We start from the raw sequence: 23,065 nt of genomic DNA on the forward strand, positions 1-23,065 counted from the left end.
GTACTAAAAATAGATACATAAAATAATAATAATAATAATAATAATAATAATAATAATAATAATAATAATAATAATAAAAGTGGCATAGTTTGATGATTACACGTTTGGATTGTGGGTTTCGCATGGTGGGCTCAATTTCTGCAGTCAGGGATACTCAATCATTGTCACCTTTCGTAAAGGTATGATTCTATTCTCTCCAGCTATAGATTAACTAGTAGGGTAGACTGGCCTTACTTGTGCAACTCGTCTAGAATTAAAAAGAACTGCTTATTATGATATTATTCCCAGTTGTCTTGGACTTGTAAATTCAAACAATGGTAGTTACTTCAAGAACAGTGCAGTTAGAGATTATGCAATCCTTGTTTCACTATAAACTCTTCGTATAGGAATCATTACAGGTGGTGTGCATTGTCCCTCAACACTGAAATCAATCCTTTGTGTGTATATATATATTGTGTATATTTGTGTATATATAATATATTGTGTATATTTGTGTATATATATTGTGTATATTTGTGTATGCATAATATATTGTGTATATTTGTGTATATATAATATATTGTGTATATTTGTGTATATATAATATATTGTATGCAAAAGAAATGTAAGACAATAAGACAAGAATTAAAAGAAAAAAGTCTCTCTTAATCTCGGAATGCATTGAATGCTTAGTATGGTTTCACAAAAGCACATGTGCATTGGAAGAGATTGCAACTGCGATTATGTGTAACTTAACTGCATTGTCTCTGTTTCTTCGAAAGCATCTACAATTATGTTTCATGTTTCATTTAAGAATTACTTGCAGTTAACAAACAATATATTCATGGAAGACATAAAAATCATATCTCAACATTTCAACATCAGAAATATAACTACAACAAAGGGAATGGTATATCCATAAATAAAATGAAGGATAGATATACCGAACGATGGATGGATGGATGGACAGACGAAACGGTGGATATATATACTAAACGATAGACTGGATTGATAGATATATTAAACGATAGATAGATAGATAGATAGATAGATAGATAGATAGATAGATAGATAGATAGATAGATAGACTGGACGATATACTAAACGATGGCTAGATAGATAAGTAGACAGACTGAACGATAGATAGATAGATAGACTAAACGGTGGATATATAGTCTAAACGATAGATAGATAGATAGATAGATAGATAGATAGATAGACTTAACGATAAACTAAACGATGGCTAGATAGATAGTTAGACAGACTGAGCGATAGATAGATAGATAGATAGATCGAACTATGTAAAGATAAACTGATCGATCGAGAGAATGAATCGGTGGATAGATGAAATAAACGATAAAATGATCAATACAAGGAACGATGACTAGAATAAGGAGATAAGTATAAATCTAGAGCGATATACTGGATGACAGAGGAATGGATAGATATATAGGCAGAATGACAGATTAAAAGAAATAGATTAAAAAAAAATGAGATGGATAGAGAGAAAGAAGGATGGATCTGCAGACAGAATAACAGAGAAAATGGATGAATACAGTTTTGTTATTCTTTAAAATAAAATAAAGGAAATATATATATATATCTTAGAATATGAAAATGTTTAAAAAAACACGTACAGTTTTAAAAGGAACTCCTTTATCCTATTCATTTTGGGTTGAGTTACATCAGGAGATATGCAAAATAAACTCCTTTCCCATCACGATCAACACCTGATGTAGACTAGTGTGTAGATTCATCGACCCGCAGCTGATTTTCACGAGAGAGTTGTGGACTATGCGAGAAGCGATCAAAGACACAGTCAAGTCAGCAGCAGACTCGCGTTCAGTCACTCCTGGAACCGCCTTTCATACCAATATTACTAAAAATGCACTCAAACACGCAAACTAACGCAGAAAATAACGATTTTAGTTAGTCGTCATGCGTAACTATTAAAAAAAAAAAAAAAATATATATATATATATATTTATTTTTTTTGTTAATGTTATTCGTCTTAAATTTCAAGAAAAAACGTATTTTTTTTCTTCAAATCATTAAGAAAATTTTTTTTTCTGTCATCAAAACTTAAAAAAAAATTTTTTGTTCAATTATTTTTTTATTGAAGATTTTTACGAACAAATTATCATTTTTATCAAATATTATAACATTTTTTTATATGTAAGTAATATGTACAATATTTTGCTAACATGAACTTTATTATTTTTTTTTCTACAAAGTGGTCACCACATATCAAGGTCCGGAGGCCACTCGAGGATAAAGGTTAATGTGTATACGGTAGTCATTGGGACAATAGTGTAGTAATCGTTAGTGGTGGAAATTTGGTATAATTAGATTATTTTAGAAGCCGGTTCAATAAGAATTTATTTACATTAGACTTGAAGACGACCATATTGTAGTAAGTTAGAAAGCAAGCTAGCAGAATATAATTCCACAGGCAGGCAGTCATAGGAAAAAAACTTTGAATTACTGTCACCTGAGAAATCACTTTCAATTTTTCTAAGGGCATTTTGATTAATCAAGTTATTTTTTTGCTGTTAAACAATATTATTTTTAAATCTATTAAACAAAAAGCTATTCATTGAGCGACTTTTAATCTAGCTCCTTCTGGGGCTCTATTTAAGCATCTTAATTCGTATTTAATATTTTTTATTTTATACGGAATCTCAAGGGTTATTTATGCCAAGTGTGGTGAAATTCTACCTTATAGCTTTTTAGCCTATTAGTATTTATTGTCATTATTATTGGCTCACAAGGAGCTTTCACAAAGGTCATCAAAGATCTCTCCTTGAAAACAACCTGTGGTGTTCCCTGGAAGTTGAGTGACAACAAGTCTCCCCAGATTTCCAGCACTCTCCACCTCTTTCGATAACATCTGCAAATAAATTTGCGTTATCATAACTGCTTATCATTGATTTCTCGCCGGCAGCAGCCATTGGTCTCCACTGGAATTTGAGTGGCAATAAGCCTCCCCAAGGTCCCAGTTCTCGTCGCACTTGTCCAGCGGAGGTCTTGTCAGCGCTCTCTCTTTCATCTTTATTATTATTATTATTAGTAGTAGTAGTAGTAGTAATTTACCCCAACTGATGACATATTTAATATCTCAAATTACTTTAATGCCAAATTTAGTGCAATTTTTATCAATACTTTTTGGAGTCTGTTTATTTGTAATAGTAGGGTTATAGGTGATAATAGTGTAACAGTATAATGTTATCCCCTCCCCCATACGCCAGATCTCATGCCAAGAGCCCTTCATGCTAAGTTTAGTTCTCTGATAGATAGTTTTGGAACCCATAAGTGTTCATTGGTTTCAGTAATAATAGTCCTACTAATATTGGTGCTTCATGCAAAAATCTGTTCAATAGTTTTAGAACCCACTAGCAGGCCACCGGCATTGCCCGGTTGTAAAATACGCTTAAATATGATATTTTAGTTCATGCAAATTTCGTATTTATTATTATAAAGCAAATTCTTTATTGATTATTATATTGTACCCAATATATATAGTAATGATTTTAAAAGTTTAAAAAAAAATGACTTTGGTGCATTCACCTGGAATCGAAACCAAAATATTCAGTGCTCCAGCCATAATTGTTATTTAGCGCTTCAGTCTCTATTGTTACCGTCAGAGCTATCACCAGATGGATAAAAAAAGGCTATAAATTAAGCAACTTCAAGCTAAAAATATGCATGTATGCATGCTCAAAAGTTAGTCAATTTACTTCTGCTTAGATCAATTAATTTTTTTTTTTAATTTTAACCCCTTAGCAGATATTTTACATGCTAAAAACCAAATCGAAAATGTTTCCAATGTCCAAACACCCTATATATCAAGTTTCAAATCTGTAAACTAAATGTTCAAAGAGGAGTTTGGTAGAGAGGTTTTACACATACACCAACATGGTCACTTATAAACATGTCTATGTGCTAGAACGCTTTCATCCTAAATTCTACGTTTGTTTTAATAATTTTTAAATAGAAATAGTAGATTTTTAATCTCAATGTCAGGGTGAGAATAAAACTCAACTTTATAGGTATATAGATAAGTGTTTATTGGTTTTAGTACTATTACTACTACTACTACTAATATTCGTGCTTCATGAAAAATTTCATGTGCCCCTCAAGTAGTTTTGGAACTTATAAGTAACAGATAGAAAAAAAAAGCTTCAATTATGATACAAATTTTGTTCACATTTTTTTTTTTAATCTTTATATATTTCTACTTGTAGCACCTGTCTGCATGTTTGTATCACAAACTCTCTCTACAGGAGTTTTGGAGGAAGGCACCCCTTACCTACACAACATAACTATGTATATATATTCTGAAACCACATTATCCAGTGTACTTGGATAAGTATATTTCACTTTGATCAAAGGCGATAGATTATTAACGTGATGTCTGTATTCATGCTTGACATCCGTAAAATGGAAACGTTTTACTGAGGATACAGTTAAGAGACTCAGCATTCCTATCCTGTCGTGGTTAATCACCTGAAGAAGGCCAAAGGAATAGTTGGCTGAAACGTGGCGAAACAACAACTATGAAGATAAGGATAACAGTCCACAAATAAATATATAAATAAATAGATATATCACAGTTTATGCATTTTCAAACGCAATCAAGGGGGAACAAATAAGGGTAGTTACCTAACGGGTTAGAGGTCGTCTATGTATAATAATAATAATTAGTGGGACCTGTGGAAAATCCACAGGGGACTCATTCATATGTAATATATAGATGTTGGCATTCTGTAGATGTTCAGTGTAAATGGAGACGCTCTGATATTATTGTAGCTTTTTTGTTAAAACTGCAAAAGTATTTATTTAAGCTAGCACGAACGCCTGGCAAAGGCCGGTCGTAAAGTACGCTTAAATATGATATTTTAATTCTTGCAGATTTCGTATATATTATTGTAGAGTTAATGTTCTATCGATTTTTATAAATTATACTGTTGCAATTTCAAAAATAAAAACAATATATCCATATGACTTGGGTGCATTAGCTTGAATCGAAACCGAAATAAAAACTTATGAAAAAGTATATATATATATATATATATATATATAACTTGAGTTCCTTCAGCCATATTCGAAACTGAAACATAAGCTTATGAAGAATTCTTGATAAAATTATTTATTAAAAAAAAATAAAATGGATGATTTAAGTGTCATCAGAGATAGTCGAAACCGAAACCAAAACTTATGAAGAATTATTGGTAAAATTATTTATGCCAAGAAATAGAAGATCATAACAATTAAACGACTCAGATGTAAGCGTAACACACAAAAAAATCACACACGCTATCGTATTAATACAGGGTGGGCCAAAATAAGGGTCCTATATATATATATATGATTATATTTAAAGATAGGACCCTTATTTTGGCCCACCCTGTATATAAATGATGATGATGATGATGATGATCTTTGTTGTTTGCAGATGAGGCGATAGAAATAAGGAATGGATGAACAATAACAGCTGGTAATATGGCGACATTTTTTTTTTTTTTTTTTAATTATAACCGTAAAATCAAAATTAGGAATGAAAATAATTCATGTTTTTAATTGAAAATAAAAAGAGTTGTCTCCCTTACAAAGACAACATTTCTTTTTTTTTATGTATAACTTTTTAAAAACTTGTGCAAATAAACTAAAATGAATTCACTGCATCCCGGGCAACGCTGGGTATGTACAACTAGTAATGAATATCATTACAAGAATTCATTTACAAAGAACCCTATCAGTTCTAATTATAATACAAAATTCCATTCTGTGGTGAGGCCTCCAATTTGGGAGCTTTTTGGGGTGTGATATTACATGTCACTAGGGTCACATTTTATGGGTTAAATCGATTTTATACATTAAAGACTACTTATTTACGAAACATATGCCCACAAAACAAAATAATTACAAACCATGCATGCAGTTTAAATATAAAATGATCTAACAAGACTTGACATGCAGTAAAACCAGTTTTCCGATATTTTTATCAGTGTCTCCTTTCTTTTCTGTTTTTGGTGAAGCTACTTAATTTTTAAGAAAAATAGGTCAAATAAAGAAATATTTATTTTACAATCAAATACCATGAGGCTGCTCCCCAACCAACTACAATAGGGTTATCTTCAAGTCTAATGTAAACAAATACTTGGTAAGCCGTTCTCTTAGATAATCAATTCTTCTTAGGTCATCTTCGGTCCATTCCACCCATTGTTTCTGATTTTCTCATTATGTTGAGCATCATCCAACTGACAGTCTCTTTAACAATTATGCTTAAGTGGCGCTTGGCCTTGATAAACACTGCATCCCCCCCTTTTTGTGTGTTTGTTACTAAAAACTGACGCCACACCACATAAGCAGGGAGGGTCAAGGAGGATGGAAAGACCGGGGAGAGAAAGCACTAGCCAGATCTCCGATGGATGAGTGTAAAGAGGACTGGGAACTTAGGTAGGCTGAAATATTAAGGAAAATCCTTGAATGCAGAAACTAATATACACACGAGCCACAAGCACTAACCAGACATACAGAAACTGCAATGGAGATAAAATAAAAAGATAGACTAATACAACATGGAATCAAGGAAACTGATACAGTATAACTGTAAGTTTCCTGCCCCCCCCACATACCCTCCACACACCCTCCAAAAAAAATTAAAATAAAATAAAAATTGTAGTGTCGGCATCAACTGACACCACACCAAATAATAGTGATGAAGGGTCAAGGAAGATTGATAGACCGGGAAGAGAAAGCACTAACCAGACTTCCACTGAAGGAGTGCAAAGAGGACTGGGAGCTTGGGAAGGCTTATTGGTACCCAAATTCCAATGAAGGCCAATAGTCATTGCTAACCAGAAACCAATGGTAAACGGCTGTTTCTTTCATGCAGATTCATTTGCAAATGTTATCAGAATGGATGGAGAGTACTGAAAATCTGGGGAGACTTGTTGTCACCTAGACTCTGATTGCTAACAGAGAGAAACCTTTGATGGTGGCCTGTGTGAAAACTTCTAGTGAGTACAGATGATAATAATAATAATAATAATAATAATAATAATAATAATAATCTCTCTATATATCTATAAAGTTAACTTTTCTTGCTCTGACATTGATATTAAAAGCCTACTTTTTCTATTTCAAAATTATTAAAACAAACTTTTTAATAGTTATGGATATGTGAGCAACTACATAAAGGCTAACTAATTTGCTTATTCCTTTGAAAAGCGAGCTTTAATTAATTAATTATTCATTTTTAAGGTTTATTATACGATTGGTTTTATTTATATATTACATTGAATTCTATTTATGCATAGTTTCTACATTCTGCATAATTGCGTAGAATTTAAGATGAAATTGCACACAGAAATATTGTGTGTGTGTGTGTGTGTGTGTGTGTGTGTGTGTGTGTGTGTGTGTGTGTGTGTGTGTGTGTGTGTGTGCAAAACATCTCTACCAAACTCCTCTCTCAATACTTGAGCATTAGAGTTGAAATTTGATATACAGGGTGTTGGGATTTGTAGCACACTTTCGATTGTGGTTTTACCTGGCCAAAATTGTTGCTAAGGGATCAAAATTGAAAACAAAACAGTTGACCTTGGCAGGAGTAGTCAACTAAAGCTGTTTACATGCACAAATCCACATTCATAGATTAAACAACGTTATTTTTAACTATTTATATGTGTGTGGGTATGCATATACAGTAGTGATGGAACGATTCCAATATTCTTCCCGATTCCGATACAAATACCGATTCTGATTCCACTATAAAGTTGGGTTTTTTTTTTCCGTGATTACCGTAAAAACACATGTTAAATGTACACATATTCTCTCAAATGTAAAAATACATTCGTGGGGTGGCTGATCTATTGATTTTAATTTTACTGGTTGTTTAAAATCAATAAATTTTTTTTTTTACCATTACTATCAGCAGCAGACGATTTTGCTTTAAACAAAAAAAAAAGAAACAATTAAAAAAAATCGTTTCTTTTTTTTTTTTTTTTTTTTTTTTTGCATCGGATAATAAACACAGTTTTTGTCAATTTCGATACAGATACCCACAAAAATTCCGATTTTCCCGCTTCCTGATTAATCGTCCCAAGACTATAAATTAGGTATCGCATTGAAATGCTCTTCCTTTCTGTATTTGAAAGTTAATTTAGAATGTCAATTAGATGCAATGGCTTCATATGTACGCTCCATAAGCAATAATTTTGACCTAGAATCTCATTATCATGATATTAAATAACATTTTTTTAAATAAACACGTAAAAGTATGTAAGGAATGCTGGTAGCTATAACACTTCACCTAGTTGTATTGGAATGAAATTCGAAACTTCATCTCTTTAATCAATATAGATTCCTATGTCAAACTTCAAGTTCAAGAAAATTCATTATATCTGTTTACAAAAGAGGTATGTGTGTATATGTTTATATAGCTATAATAATCACTCCGAAGCTAATTAACCGATCATTATACATTATGGAACACAGACGCTAGGCTTAATGGTGAGTAAGATGGGCTACATTTATTTTTATCCTTTAATCAGGTTTTATGTAAGGAAGAAAAATAGATGTTAGACATAATTAAATGTCTTCAAGGTTCAATTTGTGTGGAGTATTTTAAGGAGATTGTAGGGGACATAAAATGGAGGCAACTTACCCGTGTGAAAATTCAAATATTTCAGATTTAAATTAAATTAGACAACAATTGAGCCAGATTTTCTAAATTTCAGAAAACATTTACAAATTTTAACATGGTGAAAGAAATAAGTGGTAAGATGGAACACATCTTGAAATTTGGAATATAGACTTTTGTCATATATATATGTGTGTGTGTGTGTGTGTGTGTGTGTGTGTGTGTGTGTGTGTGTGTGTGTGTGTGAATTATTCCATGGATTCCGGCCTTTTGGATTATTTTGGACCATCTTCCAATTACGTGATTTCCTTGGATTTTACTTGTGCGAATGGAAATTCAATTAACTTTCTTGTACTTGCATTTTTAGATTTTACCGTCATTGGATTATTTACCTTTCACCAGACTATCCATTTGCGTGAAGTCACCTTTTTCTTCACCATATTCCCTCTGCTTCACTTTTTGTTATCAAGTAAGATCTTTGACTTGCTTGCAGTTTCATCAAATACTTTTGTATGCAAAATCCGATCTCGCATTTTGCTAATTCTCTGATGAGAAGGAAAGTATTTCTTCGAAACTCTGCGGATTAAGGACTAAAGGACTATCCACTTATTAAGTGTTTCCTTTTCAGATTAAATATGTTTTTAACTCTTTTTCAAAGTGTTTTTTAACATGTTTTATTAACTATTGGCTCTTATATATATAATTTTTATACACCGCTCCCCATGTGGGAGTACCAAATTTATTAAAGGGAAAATTATTCCCAACCTCGCATTTAGGTAAAAATGCACTTTCGTAAATAATTGAATTCATTTAAAACCTATCGCTTAAACCAAAACAAACAACATCTATATATATATATATATATATATATATATATATATATATATATATATATATAACTACTTCATTTACTCACATAAAATTAATATACGAAAGTATAGATTTATGCGTAAACTTTAAGTATTTACTTCAAAAGTGCTCAATACGTAGGTAGAGCTAGTTAGTAATTTATAAAATATATATATATATTTTATAAATTACTATATATATATATATATATATATATATATATATATGGTAAAACTGGTAATTAGTGCTCAATACTATTGCAGAGCAAATATGTGTTTTATTTTATCTTTTTACCGTTTTATCTGATAACATATTTCATATTTAACAAAAAGAAACTGTCATATTTCATGACCGTGCATGTGCAGTCATGAAACAGTTGAAAAAGGATAAAAATCCGGTGACCTCTTACGTACCGATTTTTCAATTATGTATCCCTTAGCAGCACTTTTATCTGGATGAAAATGGATTAAAAGGTTTTCCACATATCTAAATACCGTATATACAAAATTCCAAGTCTGTAGATCAAAAATTTGTTGAGTATATAGGTTGAGAAGTGTCCTCACACACACACATTTTCTCATATATATATATATATATATATATATATATATATATATATATATATATATATATATTATAATAATTGAATATCTACAGACACTAGTGTTTCATCTTTTGGAGAATCATCAGTGCAGGGTGTCATGATTAATGTCAATCAAGAGATTCGAATCCTGGCAAAAGAAGTCATGTCTGGCTTCGGACCCGAACTATTCGGCTACTGATAACCGTGAGAGATACAGTTGAAATTAAACATTTATTCTTTTTAAATGCTTTTAACGTCAGTCAGAGTGATCTATATGACTATGTACGCATATATATATATTACAGTTCATAGGACTTATTAAATCTTTGACATATTTAGAAAAAATAAACCAACAAAAATTAACTTTTCAAAATTCTTTAACGTTTCTTCCACTTGTGTTCAATAACCATTTCACTTTACTTATTGCATTTTTTTTTTCAACTATTTGGATTTTTCTAACAAAGACAAAAACAAAATAACAAATTCCCAAATTCCTTCACTTCCTACATTTATATCCAAAAAATGTCACCATGTATGCAATTTACAATTTACAAATTGATTTAGTACATGTTTTTACGGCACATCAACCCTTCTTGGGTGATCCAATGCTTGAATATAAAACCCACTGTCACCGATTAACTATGTACGTTTAGTAGAACATGACTAATAATTTTATCCCATATTTGAAAAATGGTAATGTGTTGTCTGATAAAATTCCATATTTGTAAGGAGATTCATCCACGCATTAATCATGGATGTAGTATATTGGGTACGGCATAATCATGTTGACACACTGGTTCCCGCTGGATCATCGAAGTTAAGCAACGTTAAGCCTGGTCAGTATTAAATGGGTGACCATTTGGGACTTCCAGGTGCTGTATGTGCTCTCTGCTTATCTCGGCATTGTTTCCAGTTGTCCTGGTCTTCTCCTTGCCACTGGACCCAAACAGTGTCGATTCAGGAGAAGTGTGGTCGAGGATTGCGCAACCCTTGCCTTACAATTACAAACGCAGCTGCCTCTACAGGGGGTATCCTTTGTCTTTCGAGACTGAACATCGATCATCCACGCACCTCTCTTGCATTGAATGTCTATTCATAAAAGCAGGTGAGAAACATGAGATTTTGCTTCATAGTTTTATTAATATTACAGAATGGAACCTTATATTTACTTGGCGGGTGTAGAATGCTCTCGTTCCATCAGCCATGACTGGATAGAGGTTCTAAGTAATTTGCAGTTATATTTTTCCGTTGCCCGCACTGAGAATTGAACCTTCAACCTTCAAGCTCAGTGGTTGGTGTACTTGGAAAAATCAATTGTAAACATGATATTCTACTGAAGGTTGACAAGATACACATGAAGAAGGTCGGAGGTTACATCGACCGGAAACGTTGTGAAAATGACACTCAAGCTGAGAACAGTAGTTCGATGAATCCAAATAATATTAATAACCAATCCTCATCTCAAAAATGCATGTCATGTGAAATCTATTACATTCATTTATACACTGTGAAATCTGTTACATTCATTTGTAGCTGGAGGGAAATTAGGGGTTCATACCTTTAGGGAAGGTATGAACCTCTGATTTCCCTCCAGCTATAAGCAAAATAGTATATCATATTGTTTTTTTTATGTTTTTTTTTTCATAATAGATATAGTGTTTTGATGCTTACTAAACTCCAAAAGGTTGGAAGTTGCTTTTAAAAAAAGTCAAACCATATCACAATCTATCGCATCTATTCCTAATTAGCACTCAATCGAAACAAGACAATATCACGCAATATACTTATCAGCAGTATATATCGCAACTTTTGCAGAAAAAGAAACAAAGTTTATGAAGATATGAATAAAAAAATGCATTTTATGTTCGATTTGCAGAACTTTAGATCAATCATTCAACCTGTAAAGATTCTTCAAAACATTTCTTCATTTTAATAGTGGTTGAGCAGTAAAATTAGTACTTCTATAGGTGAGGACCCGTATTGGCTCAAATGTTTCTAATCGCAATTTCCAGAACAAACTGAAAATAGTTGAGCCATCATCGAACCGTCAATTTAGTACTGACTTTATTTTTTATATACAAGGGCGTCACCACTTATCAAAGCCCGAATGCCACTCGAGGATAAGGATTAATGCGTGTACAGTGATGGAAATTGGGTAGAAATTAACTATTTAATGAAATGGCTCAATAAGTATTTGTTTACATTGGACTTGACATTAAATGAAACAACTTTTTGAATTTTTTCCATGACATAGACTAGGACCCCCCTCATCTGTATTAAAAATAGATTAAAAAAATTTTTTTTTCGAATTAATAAGTTAATCAACTTTATCTCCCCCCCCACACACTTTTTTAGGAAGTCTTATAAAACGTGATGACCCTGTTTTTTAATCAAACGTTTTTGCTTTAGTGTTGTCTGCCTTTTTACAATTTTTGCATCTTTTGAACCATAAATTGTTCCGGCCATCACAATTGGAAAAAAAAAAAATCAGGTTAATATGGACCCTCTCCTATAGGAGCACCATAAAAGTGGGTCCTAGACACCTCACCTTTACGTCCATGTGGAGAGGTACAAACGATGCACCACCTTAGGGAAAACTGCCGATTGGGTCCTCATTGCTCAAACCAAGACCTTAAGGAGGCAAACAGCACTGCCATGCGATGAGTTAATTTCTACTGCAATAAGATATGAGATATGATGACCATAAAAATTTAAATAAACAAACTTTTTAAATAATTTTTTAAACTTTCTTGAGTATCTTCGTATCCAAAATTAATTTATGGTAAAATGAGCTCTTTGAATCCTAAATCAAAAGTAGAGAGAAACTAGCTGACACGACAAAAGCATAAAAATAAAATCTATATTTGACTTTGCTAGGATTATACTTTGAAATACTTTGCTAGGATTATACTTTGAAATACTTTGCTAGGATTATACTTTGAAATACTTTGAAAATGAATTGAAGTTGGAAATCACCTCTCCTTTCATCCTCCAAAAAGTAAGAAAGTTAGAGGCCATTTTTTCTCCATTTTGATAATTGTAAACTTTTGTACTTTGGACAATCTCACCTATCTGTTTAAATGTATGTATGTATGTATGTATGTATGTATGTATGTATGTATGTATTTATGCCTCAAACTTTCGACAGAGGTGACGGATTTTCACGAGATTGGTATTATTTTGAAGCTCCATCCTTCGGACAAAAAATATCGAAAAATTGGCTAAAAACATTAATTCCTTCCTTCACTCTCAACTGGGAACTTTTCTACAGAAAGGGGTCGCTTTTTTCGCCGATATTTTCGAAGGTCATCCCCTCTTTTTGACTGTCTAGCCTTAATTTAAACCTACGTCATTTCCGGTCCGGTTTGGCGATGAACGCAACAGCAAATACATCACATTTTTTTTCACGTTCTTTTCCTCCTTCGCTGCCTGCCTATTACCACGTTTTTTTTTTTTTCTTTTTTTTTTTTTTTTTGCTTAACACACACCTCCAAACACCCGGGTAAAACAATGCCGGGTACCCGGACTAATAGATAATAATAATAATAAAAAAATATCTAACATCGAAGATATTTTAAATGATGGGTGATTTATTAGAAGTTACACCGTTTGATTATTATATGTTCGTTGTATTTACCTGGTGTTTTTAGCTTTTTTCTTTCTTTCTGGCTGGAAAATGGGATTTGAAAAGTCAGTACCCTCGAGAAAAAACACACTGATCTGCAAAAAAAATGCTTAAGAATCCCCGTCGGCATTTCTCGGTAAGGGACCCTTAGGTGATTAGCAATAAACTAAACCGTTCTCAAAAGGAGAAAGCAAATCCTGGGACGGTGGACCTTCTAGAAATGCACAGGAGTAAAGCCATGTCTCAGTCTTAACACTTGCTTAGAGTGTTGACTTTGGTGCCGCCCCCCCTCCGCTTGGTACCTGGTGTTGCCCGGGTGGAAGTATATGTCTGGGTGTAGGATGTAGAAAAAAAAAGAATTTCTATTTCTACAATTATATAAAAGGAAATGTGGGCGTGTGAGTTCGTTCCTTATGGACTCGGAAACAACTGAGCCGATTTAAAAAAAAATTCACACGAAGGTACTTGACGTCTGGCAGTGTTCTTACGTAGGTTTTGTATCAGAACGCGTCTGATAAGTGTTGAAAATCGATAATCGAAAAAAAAAAATCCGATTGAAAAAGGAAGTCCGATTTTGACCAAAGCTAACACTTTTATAATAACCTAATATTACAAGTGCATTTGAGAAGTTTTATCACCGCATAAGTAGAAAGACCCAGCCTATAAAATTAGCGGTAAATTCTTTTATAAGACAGAGGCGCGTTCGAAATGAATGTTTCTTTTTACGGCAACATTGAACCATGATATTTGACTTTTGTACGTTTAACTTTAATTCAAGTGATTATGCAAAAATAATTTAATAAAATCATCAGTTGATTCTTTGATAAGACAGGGGCGCGTTCGAAATGAATGTTTCTGTTTAGAGCATAATTGAACCACGATACTTGACTTTTGCGTTTTAAATGTTAAGTGAAGCCATTATTTATAGATAATTTAATAAAAGCAACAATAGATTCTTTATAGTGTAATGCAAACTACAATGTATTGTAGACTAAGTCACCGTGGAAAAGCATATAAAATTCCTGTCGTACTCTGCGATGAGGGGGGGGGGATAACTGGAGCACGTAATCAATCGATTTGATTAAAAAAATGGGTGATTTCACTGATTTTGATAACAATAAAAGTATGGGAGGGTTGAACATTTGTTGATCCTCATTTAATCCCGGACAACGCCGGGTCTCCCTGCTAATTCAATATATGATCAGGCCATGTTTACAATTATTTTTAAACAGGATTTTTTAAACGTTGGTTTTTGTTTTCTCATATGCTGTCGTGTATTTCAATGAATATTCAATTAATAGTTAATAATAAAAAAAAGCAATATACATTTATTAAAGTTACGTATAGACGAGAACCACATATAAGATCTTGTCTAATGAAATTATTTTACAAGTACGAAAAAAAGAAGAAGAGAAGAAAAGCAAAACGCAAAAAAAAAAAAAAAAAAAGTTGTAACCGAATAGAACAAAAAATATACATTACATTAGAAGGATACCTGTCCCAAGATGGGTAAAATTAACTCCCAGAAACAGAACAGTTTTACAGCACTTATGTCCTTTTACGAAGATTAAAATCCAGATACAATGATACTAAACCGTATGTCTAGAACTCTTATTCTAAATTTGATCAAAAACTATTCCATCCTTTTGATTCTAGAAAATGTCTAAAATTCAATTGAGGAAAGAAAATTGAAAATCAAGGGATTTTGCTAAAGACTATGGATCAAATTTAATGTAAATCTGAAATATTGGAATTTTCAAATAGTAAGTCACTCCCATTATGCCTGACCGTCATAAAATTACGATGGTAAAACATTATGCCCCCCCCTTAAAATACTTTAAAGAAACTGAAATTTGAAGAATTTTTATTAATTGATCTCTGAAGCCTCTAAATCAGTGGTTCTCAACTTTTTTTTTTTTTTTTTTACCCATAGAGCCCTTTTTCTTTTTGCTTTCTTGGTGGACCCCCTCATAACTATTGGTCATAGTATGGGAGGGCGAAGATCAGACAGACAATATAATAGGAAAAGAACCTGCTGCCTGAGGTGCACATTTAGAACCAGCACATATCACTATTTTTTTTTTTTTTGCTTTCAAGGCAATTTTAAGGACATTTTTTTTTAAATCTAAAAAATATAATCAAATTTGTTTGAATGTCTACTTCAGCTTTTTTTTCACGTCAAACCCAAAATTAAAATAGAAATTAATTTTTTAATAATAAAAAAACTATTATGAGTTGGTTTTATTCATGGGCCGCAAAAATATCTAAAAGAAATTGTAGATGCCCAATTTATTATAGTTTGCCTGCAGATCCCCCAAAATATTCCATAGGCTCCTAGGATCCATGTGGACCCCAGTTGAGAACGCCTGCTCTAAATCTTCATAAAGGGTTTTCACTCTCTTTTCACAAAACTAAATATATTCCATGTTATAACCACTTACATCTAACAACTGTGTTCTAACATTTATAATGATTGGTTATTTAGTTTAGTAGTGAATCTTATACGTATAAATATATAAACTCGAATGCCTACTAGACACTATCCTCGAGTGTCTAAGGCCTCTGTGCAATGGTTTGTCAGGTCAACTTGACATGAGGATATATTTCCCTACAGGTAAACCTTTACTAAATATTCAAAATCACATAGTATTCACAGTTCAAATAAAATCTCCTCGCTATGGCTAAACTACACCGGCTTTTACGAGGAAAGGTGCACCTTCTCCAAATGATGTTACCTTAAGTAACAACACGAAGGCTAGATGTACCTATTTACAATGTCTCCCCACGGGACAGAGTTAGACACCAGGGTCGTTTTTTTAACGTGGAGAAAAGGTACAAAAATAAAAAAAAATTGTCTCAGTCGTGAAGGATTTCTCTTCCACTGAAAGAGAACGAGAAATGGAAGTGCCGCATCTGAAGAACAGATACTACACTTTGATCTTGATATTTAATTTATTTCGTTTAAAGAAAAAATTACAATTAAAAAAAATTCTAATATAAAATTAAAAATTTTAAAAAGTAAAATCTACAAAAGACAAAACAAATTTAGGCACAAGGCCCTATAAGATCTGGGGAGGGGAGTGTTGCAGGGTCTTTGTAACTAAAGTAAAAATTGGAGTCTGTGGCGACTTTACTCTTGACTGGCAACATTTACCACAATACCTCATTCACTCTGTGGAATCTAAACTAACTAATAAAAACCCCAGCGTTTTTGCAAAAAAGATATATATATATATATATACAATTTCTGTGTGTGTGTGTGTGTGTGTGTGTGTGTGTGTGTGTGTGTGTGTGTGTGTGTGTGTGTGTGTGTGTGTGTGAAAAAAGTTCAATTCATTGGAAAATAAAAAGTTCTTGAATTTGGAAGAAAAACAGTTCTTGTTGGGGAGTGGGAAACCTAGAAGAAATAAAATTTCCTAGTGCATATTGTTAGTAAGGTCCCTCCCTGAGCTAATCTAGAAAGTTAGATCGCCTACTGTTTTCCGGGGCACCGAAAACAAGCGGGGAGATCCCTAATGGGGATTGGGAAGAATTCATATCGGGTGTAGGGAGTAAAATAAATAGATTGTTAAAAACAAAAAAGGGGAATATATTAGGTGGCGACCTTCGAGTAGGGGTTAACCAAGGGGTGATAAAAACAAAAAGAGAGGGGGTAGTGGTAGAGGGTAGCCTCGGAAGGTTCTCTAGTGCCAAAAAACAAACAATCGGAGGACAGGATCTCATTTGTACCACCAGTCAAGAGTCTTTTTACTTTTATTTGTCTAACCTAGCGGGATGGGCTCCGTAGGACCCAGTACCACATGTGCCATGCCTATGGTGGTACTTGGCCAAAAGAACTAGATGTGTATCATTGTCCTGGAATCTAGTAAGACCAAGAGATGAAAAAAAGAAAGATATACTATAACATATTTAAATGGTCAATTGGGGAGAGGAAAATGATGTTCTCAACTTCTTTACTAACTCAGTGTTTTTTTTAGATCAAGAACTTTAATGGCACATTTGAATATCTATGTATCTCAGAGTTCAAGTGTTAGCCCCAGGTAGATTTTTGAGAACTTTGAAGAAAAATGAAACAAGTGATACTGAAACGTTCCATATGAAACTACTTTTAGTATTTTGTTTTCAATAATATCAGTATTACCGGATGTCGTCCACTGCATAACAGAATAGCATAGTGAATACGAATAAGCGATCACAAGAAAGATATACTACAACATATTTAAATGGTCAATTGGGGAGAGGAAAATTATGTTCTCAACTTCTTTACTAACTCAGTGTTTTTTTGTTTTTTTTTGTTAGATAAAGGACTTTAATGGAACATTTGAATATCTATTTATCTCATATAAAGTTCTAAACCCAGGTAGGGGGGACCCTTGGTTTCTGAGAACTTTGACTGAAGGAAAAGGAAACGAGAGTAATTGTATCGCTTGTATAGTTTCTTAGATGTAAATCCACCGAAACTCCGATGTTTATGATGAGAATAATGGAAATAGTATTCCGACAAAATAGAGAAATAAAATGGAACAACAAAGCAAGTTATGTGTTCATCAACGTTTTGTCTTTATTTCGAGACTTCCTCAGGATGAATGAGATTAATCATCCAGAGAAAGTATCGAAATAAAGACGAAACGTTAATGAACACATAACTCGGTTTGTTCCATTTTATTTCTCTCTCTCTCTCTCTCTCTCTCTCTCTCTCTCTCTCTCTCTCTCTCTCTCTCTCTCTCTCTCTCTCATATATATATATATATACTAGCAAAAGTACCCGTCGTTGACTGGGTTCAAAAACAGCCTACAGAAAATGGACTCTGATTTATGAAATTATGATAGGTTATGAAAAAGAAGGGTTGTAAAGAGATAGCTTCGAATTTGGGGGTATCAAAACCAAAGCAAAATATGAGGAAAGTAAAAATAAAATAGATAAACCCCATAATTTATTATACCATACCTGTTCACACTGAAACACTTCTCACAATATTTTGTGGATCTATATTAAAAAACCTTGTTAAACTTTGTGACATATTTCCATTCTATAGAGGTCAGGCGCGAACGAACACCCCATAATTTTATTATACCATGTTTCTTCAAACTGAAACATAATTATCACAGATAAATATGAAAAGTCTTTATTAAAGTTTGTAACTATTTCCATTCTATGGAGGTCAGGCGCGAACGCAGACCCTACAATTTTATTATACCATCCCCATTTAAGTTAAAACATACTTATCAAAGTATTCTTATGTACATCTATATCAAAAACCTTGTAACGTTTTTTTTTTTTTTTTATTTCCATACTTTGGGGGCCAGGCGCGAACGCAGACCTCACAGTTTTTATGAACCACCGTTCTGCCAGATCAAACATACCCATTCCTGATCCTCGATACACATCTTCTATCATTATATGTAATCAGTTTTTAAAAATAGTCAACCATATAGGAGCCTATTCGTGACCACACACACACACGTTCAGCTTATATATATATATATATATATATATATATATATATATATATATATATATATATATATATATGTGTGTGTGTGTGTGTGTGTGTGTGTGTGTTGTTTGTTTGTTTTTGTTAGCGATACTTATTGAATGAATTCAATTATTTATATGGAAGTGCATTTTTACCTAAATGCGAGTTGGGAATAATTTTCCCTTTGACCAGTCTGGTACCCCCAAATGGGGAGCGGCATTATTTTTAAAACATAATAATCCACTGACACGTGTTTCGTCGTCTACGACTCACCAGAGTGGTTGAATGATATATATATATATATATATATATATATATATATATATATATATATATATATATATATATATTAAGAATAACTTCATTTTTACCTACAGACACGAATGTTTCATGCTTACGCAATCAACAGTGTAGGTAACAATTCCTTCCGGTCATGAGATTTAAACCCAGCCACAAAGCTACCTTTCGCTCCATTTGACGAGCCTCTACCTCAGGGCCACGAAACAACTGCCACGTGAATGAAGGGAATTAAGAACTATTAAACGCAGAATTCGGGCGAGTAGAAATGACAATCTTAGAGTGTTCGCACGAGCGGAAGTCGTCGTGCACATTGCATAGACGCTTTAGTTGATTGCCTTAGAATACACACGCGCGCGCACACACACACATATATAATATATAAATAAATACTTAACTTTATATAAATAGAGATAAAAATATGTCGAATTAACATAAGTAAATAAGTTGATAATTGTATTTTTTGTATTTGATTTTTCTCTTGTGAATTAGAATTATTTGTATTGCTAATAGTGATGTTTACAGTTTTGTTTATTGATAAAGAATTTATAGAAAATTAAAAAAAAAAAAAAAAGGGTGGGTATTGTGGTTGCGAAAATGAAGAGTGTGCCAGCATCATGCACGCTTCTTTAGAATGTAAACAAACGAGTGATGGTTTTCTTCGTTTTCTTCGTCAGCTTTTGAAAGAAATGGCAACATAAGTGGAGGAACCTGTCGCGGCAGAGGAAGTAAAACTTGCTAAGGAGGAGGGAGGGGGTTGTATCGGTGAGAGAGAAAGGGAAAAACAGAGCGTGGGGGGGGGATGAAGTGAAAGTGTAATGTATGATATACGAGACTGGGTGGGATGCTGGGTCTGATGAAGATGAATGGAAAAAGAAGATGGATGTTTTATGAATAATCTGAATTCACCATCTTCCCGCAAAACACACACACACACACACACACACACACACACACACACACACGGAAGGTTAGTATAACAATACCGTTGTTAACTATTTTTTTTTCTTAACAGATAAATATTAAACGTTTTAACATCAGTAACTTAAAACTTTTAAGACGCATTAGTAATGCGTCGCATTCATTACTATACCATTACTTTACGCGTGGTTTAATAACCATTATAATATGAATAATAAATAATCTTTATTTATTTATTCCTGTCAAAATAATTACTTAACTCCTATAAGGGAGTTTCATATTTTTTTTTTTTTTTTTTTTGCCTTTTAAGTGGGTGTGCCGTGTGCGTGTGCACTCTTTAGCCATCCCTGATCGCAGAAGGAAACAAAAACTACTTTAATCGGTAATAAGCTTTAAAGTGAGGGGTTTAACTTTAAAAATAAAATAGTTGTTCAAAGAAAAAGTATAAAAGGAAAAAAAAAAAGCCTTCCTTTATAGCAGTTGTAACGACTTTAGGTGCTTATTTAAACTGGCACTTATGGCGGCAATTAAAAGTAAAGAAAAACACAGAAAAGTCTGTACGTACTCCTTACAGAACGAAGATGTCATGTTCCAAAAATTACGTAAATTGATCAAGTAATTTTATTTAAAACTAAGAAAATCCAAATTTACGATTTTAATCTACGTACCTCATTAATATTATGTAAATAAAAAAAATATAGTAAGACATTTTTTTTTTTTTACTTTAAAATCGACAAAAATCTTTAAGAAAAAAAGTAGTAAAATTATCCAAACCGTTTCAAAGATCCTACATGTTTTATTTTTTTACAAATTCTTTTCCTTTTCCCGAAGAACTCTTGCGGCCGGTATTTGGAGTCGTAGTGGCGCTAGTTAAAGTAAAAACCAAATGGTGGAAGAAGGTATGATGGGTTATCCCTGGAAGGCAAATATGTGATCCTTCCATCGTCCTGTGTGTTAATGTTTGTTGTGATGGCGTAAGTTCCGCAAGAAAAAGAAGAGGCAGCGATTTGAAAATATTCGCCCGCTTTTCACTCGCATGTTTCTCTTTCCCGATTTTTTTTTTCGCCCGCTTCGCTTCTCTCCCCAACAATCAACAACAATAATGCTTACTCTACAACCGCCGTCGTCAAGGCTATATATCATAAATGCAAAAACAGAGCCCGTACTTCTGCTTAACAGTGGTTGGTTTTCTGGTGCTTGTCATTTATTTAGTTTTTTTTATAAATTGATGGAAGAGGGGGGAGAGAGAGAGAGAAAAACACACACGCACACACATAATAGATGTTAAAAAAAATATATATACGCTTTCTTTTCTATCATTTATTAACTTATTTATTTATTCACGCAGGAGTGCGTGTAGTGCTAAGTAAAAGCATGCTCTCTTGTTATTGTTGATATTTTTTTTTATATTTCCCCTCCCCCTCTTCTTCAGTTTAAACGAGTGTTGTGCAGTTTTGTGGTGTTTACTTTACACACGCGCGATCCAGTGCGCGCGCGCACACACACACACACACACACACACACACACACACACACACACACACACACACACACACACACACACACACACACACACATATATATATATTTATATATATATATATATATATAACATATATACAAAAAGACACACGCATACAAACACGCACACATACACACATATATATGTGTGTGTGTGTGTGTGTGTGTGTGCGTGCGTGTTTGTATGCGTGTGTCTTTTTTTTGTTTCAACCCCTATTTTCTTTCTTAAAAGGATGTGCTAAATAGTAAAATTATTTCAAACCAGAATCAATATATTGCTAATGACTTTTCCTACGAAGAGATGAGCCTACATCGAAAATCCATGGATTAAGGAAATTAATATAAATATTATTGTATTCTTTGTCTAAACAATTATATTTTATCTGAATGAAATTTAAATATAAAAACTGTCAAATTATATATATATATATATATATATATATATATATATATATATATATATATATATATATATATTCGAATCTGGCTAGATTCAGCCACTCTGATGAGTCGTGGACGACGAAACACGTGTCAGTGGATAATTATATTTTAAAAATAATATATATGTCGCTCCCCATTAAAAGGGGGTACCAGATTGGTGAATGGGAAAATTATTCCCAACAAGCATTTAGGTAAAATGCACTTTCGTATAAATACTTGAATTCATTCAAGAAAGTATCGCTAAAAAAACAAAAACAAATAAAAACATCTATATATATATAAGGAAAATCCAGAAATAAGAGCGTATTATTTATTTATATTTGTTTACAGAAAGTTTAGATAAGTCATTGGTACCGTCGGTTTCAAACTCTCTTCAGCCAATACTGATTTCTAGATAGAGATAAGTATTGGCCGAAGAGAGCTTGATATGGGTATCCAAAACGGTCCTAATTATCGGGTTTTAAACCGACGGTACCAATGACTTATCTCATCTAAATTCCGCCCTGGCGTTTCTCGATGTTTGGGTAACGAAAACTCCATCTAGTTACCTCACATCGATTTATCGCAAACCAACATTCACTGGGCTGTATACACGCTGGGATTCATTCTGCCCCAACAAGCGCAAATATAATTTAATTTGGACATTAACACATCGTGCCCTAATGATCTCCTCGCCAGAAAATTTGGATGAGAAATTAAATACAATTACAGATGCTTTGTCCAATAAT

At 33.0% G+C, this 23,065-nt stretch overlaps 1 protein-coding gene across 4 annotated transcripts in view; it reads right to left on the reverse strand.

Moving 5' to 3' along the window:
* LOC145277521 (calcium/calmodulin-dependent protein kinase kinase 1-like) overlaps positions 1–21,602 on the reverse strand; it is a 659,720-nt gene extending 638,118 nt beyond the window's left edge. For 2 of the 4 annotated variants that reach the window (XM_080128989.1, XM_080128962.1), the window contains exon 1: positions 1,617–1,868. In XM_080128989.1, coding sequence (XP_079985115.1) covers positions 1,617–1,648 — 32 coding nt within the window. In that variant the 5' untranslated portion in view covers positions 1,649–1,868. Of the gene's footprint in view, positions 1–1,616; positions 1,869–21,149 lie in introns of those variants that run through there. The other 2 variants (XM_080129008.1, XM_080128980.1) reach the window with 2 other exon arrangements.
* Between the last annotated feature and the right edge of the window lie 1,463 nt (positions 21,603–23,065).

Source organism: Euprymna scolopes, chromosome 1 (genome assembly GCF_053919585.1).
Source record: "Euprymna scolopes isolate OS-2025 chromosome 1, ASM5391958v1, whole genome shotgun sequence".
Taxonomy (NCBI): Eukaryota; Metazoa; Mollusca; class Cephalopoda; order Sepiida; family Sepiolidae; genus Euprymna; species Euprymna scolopes.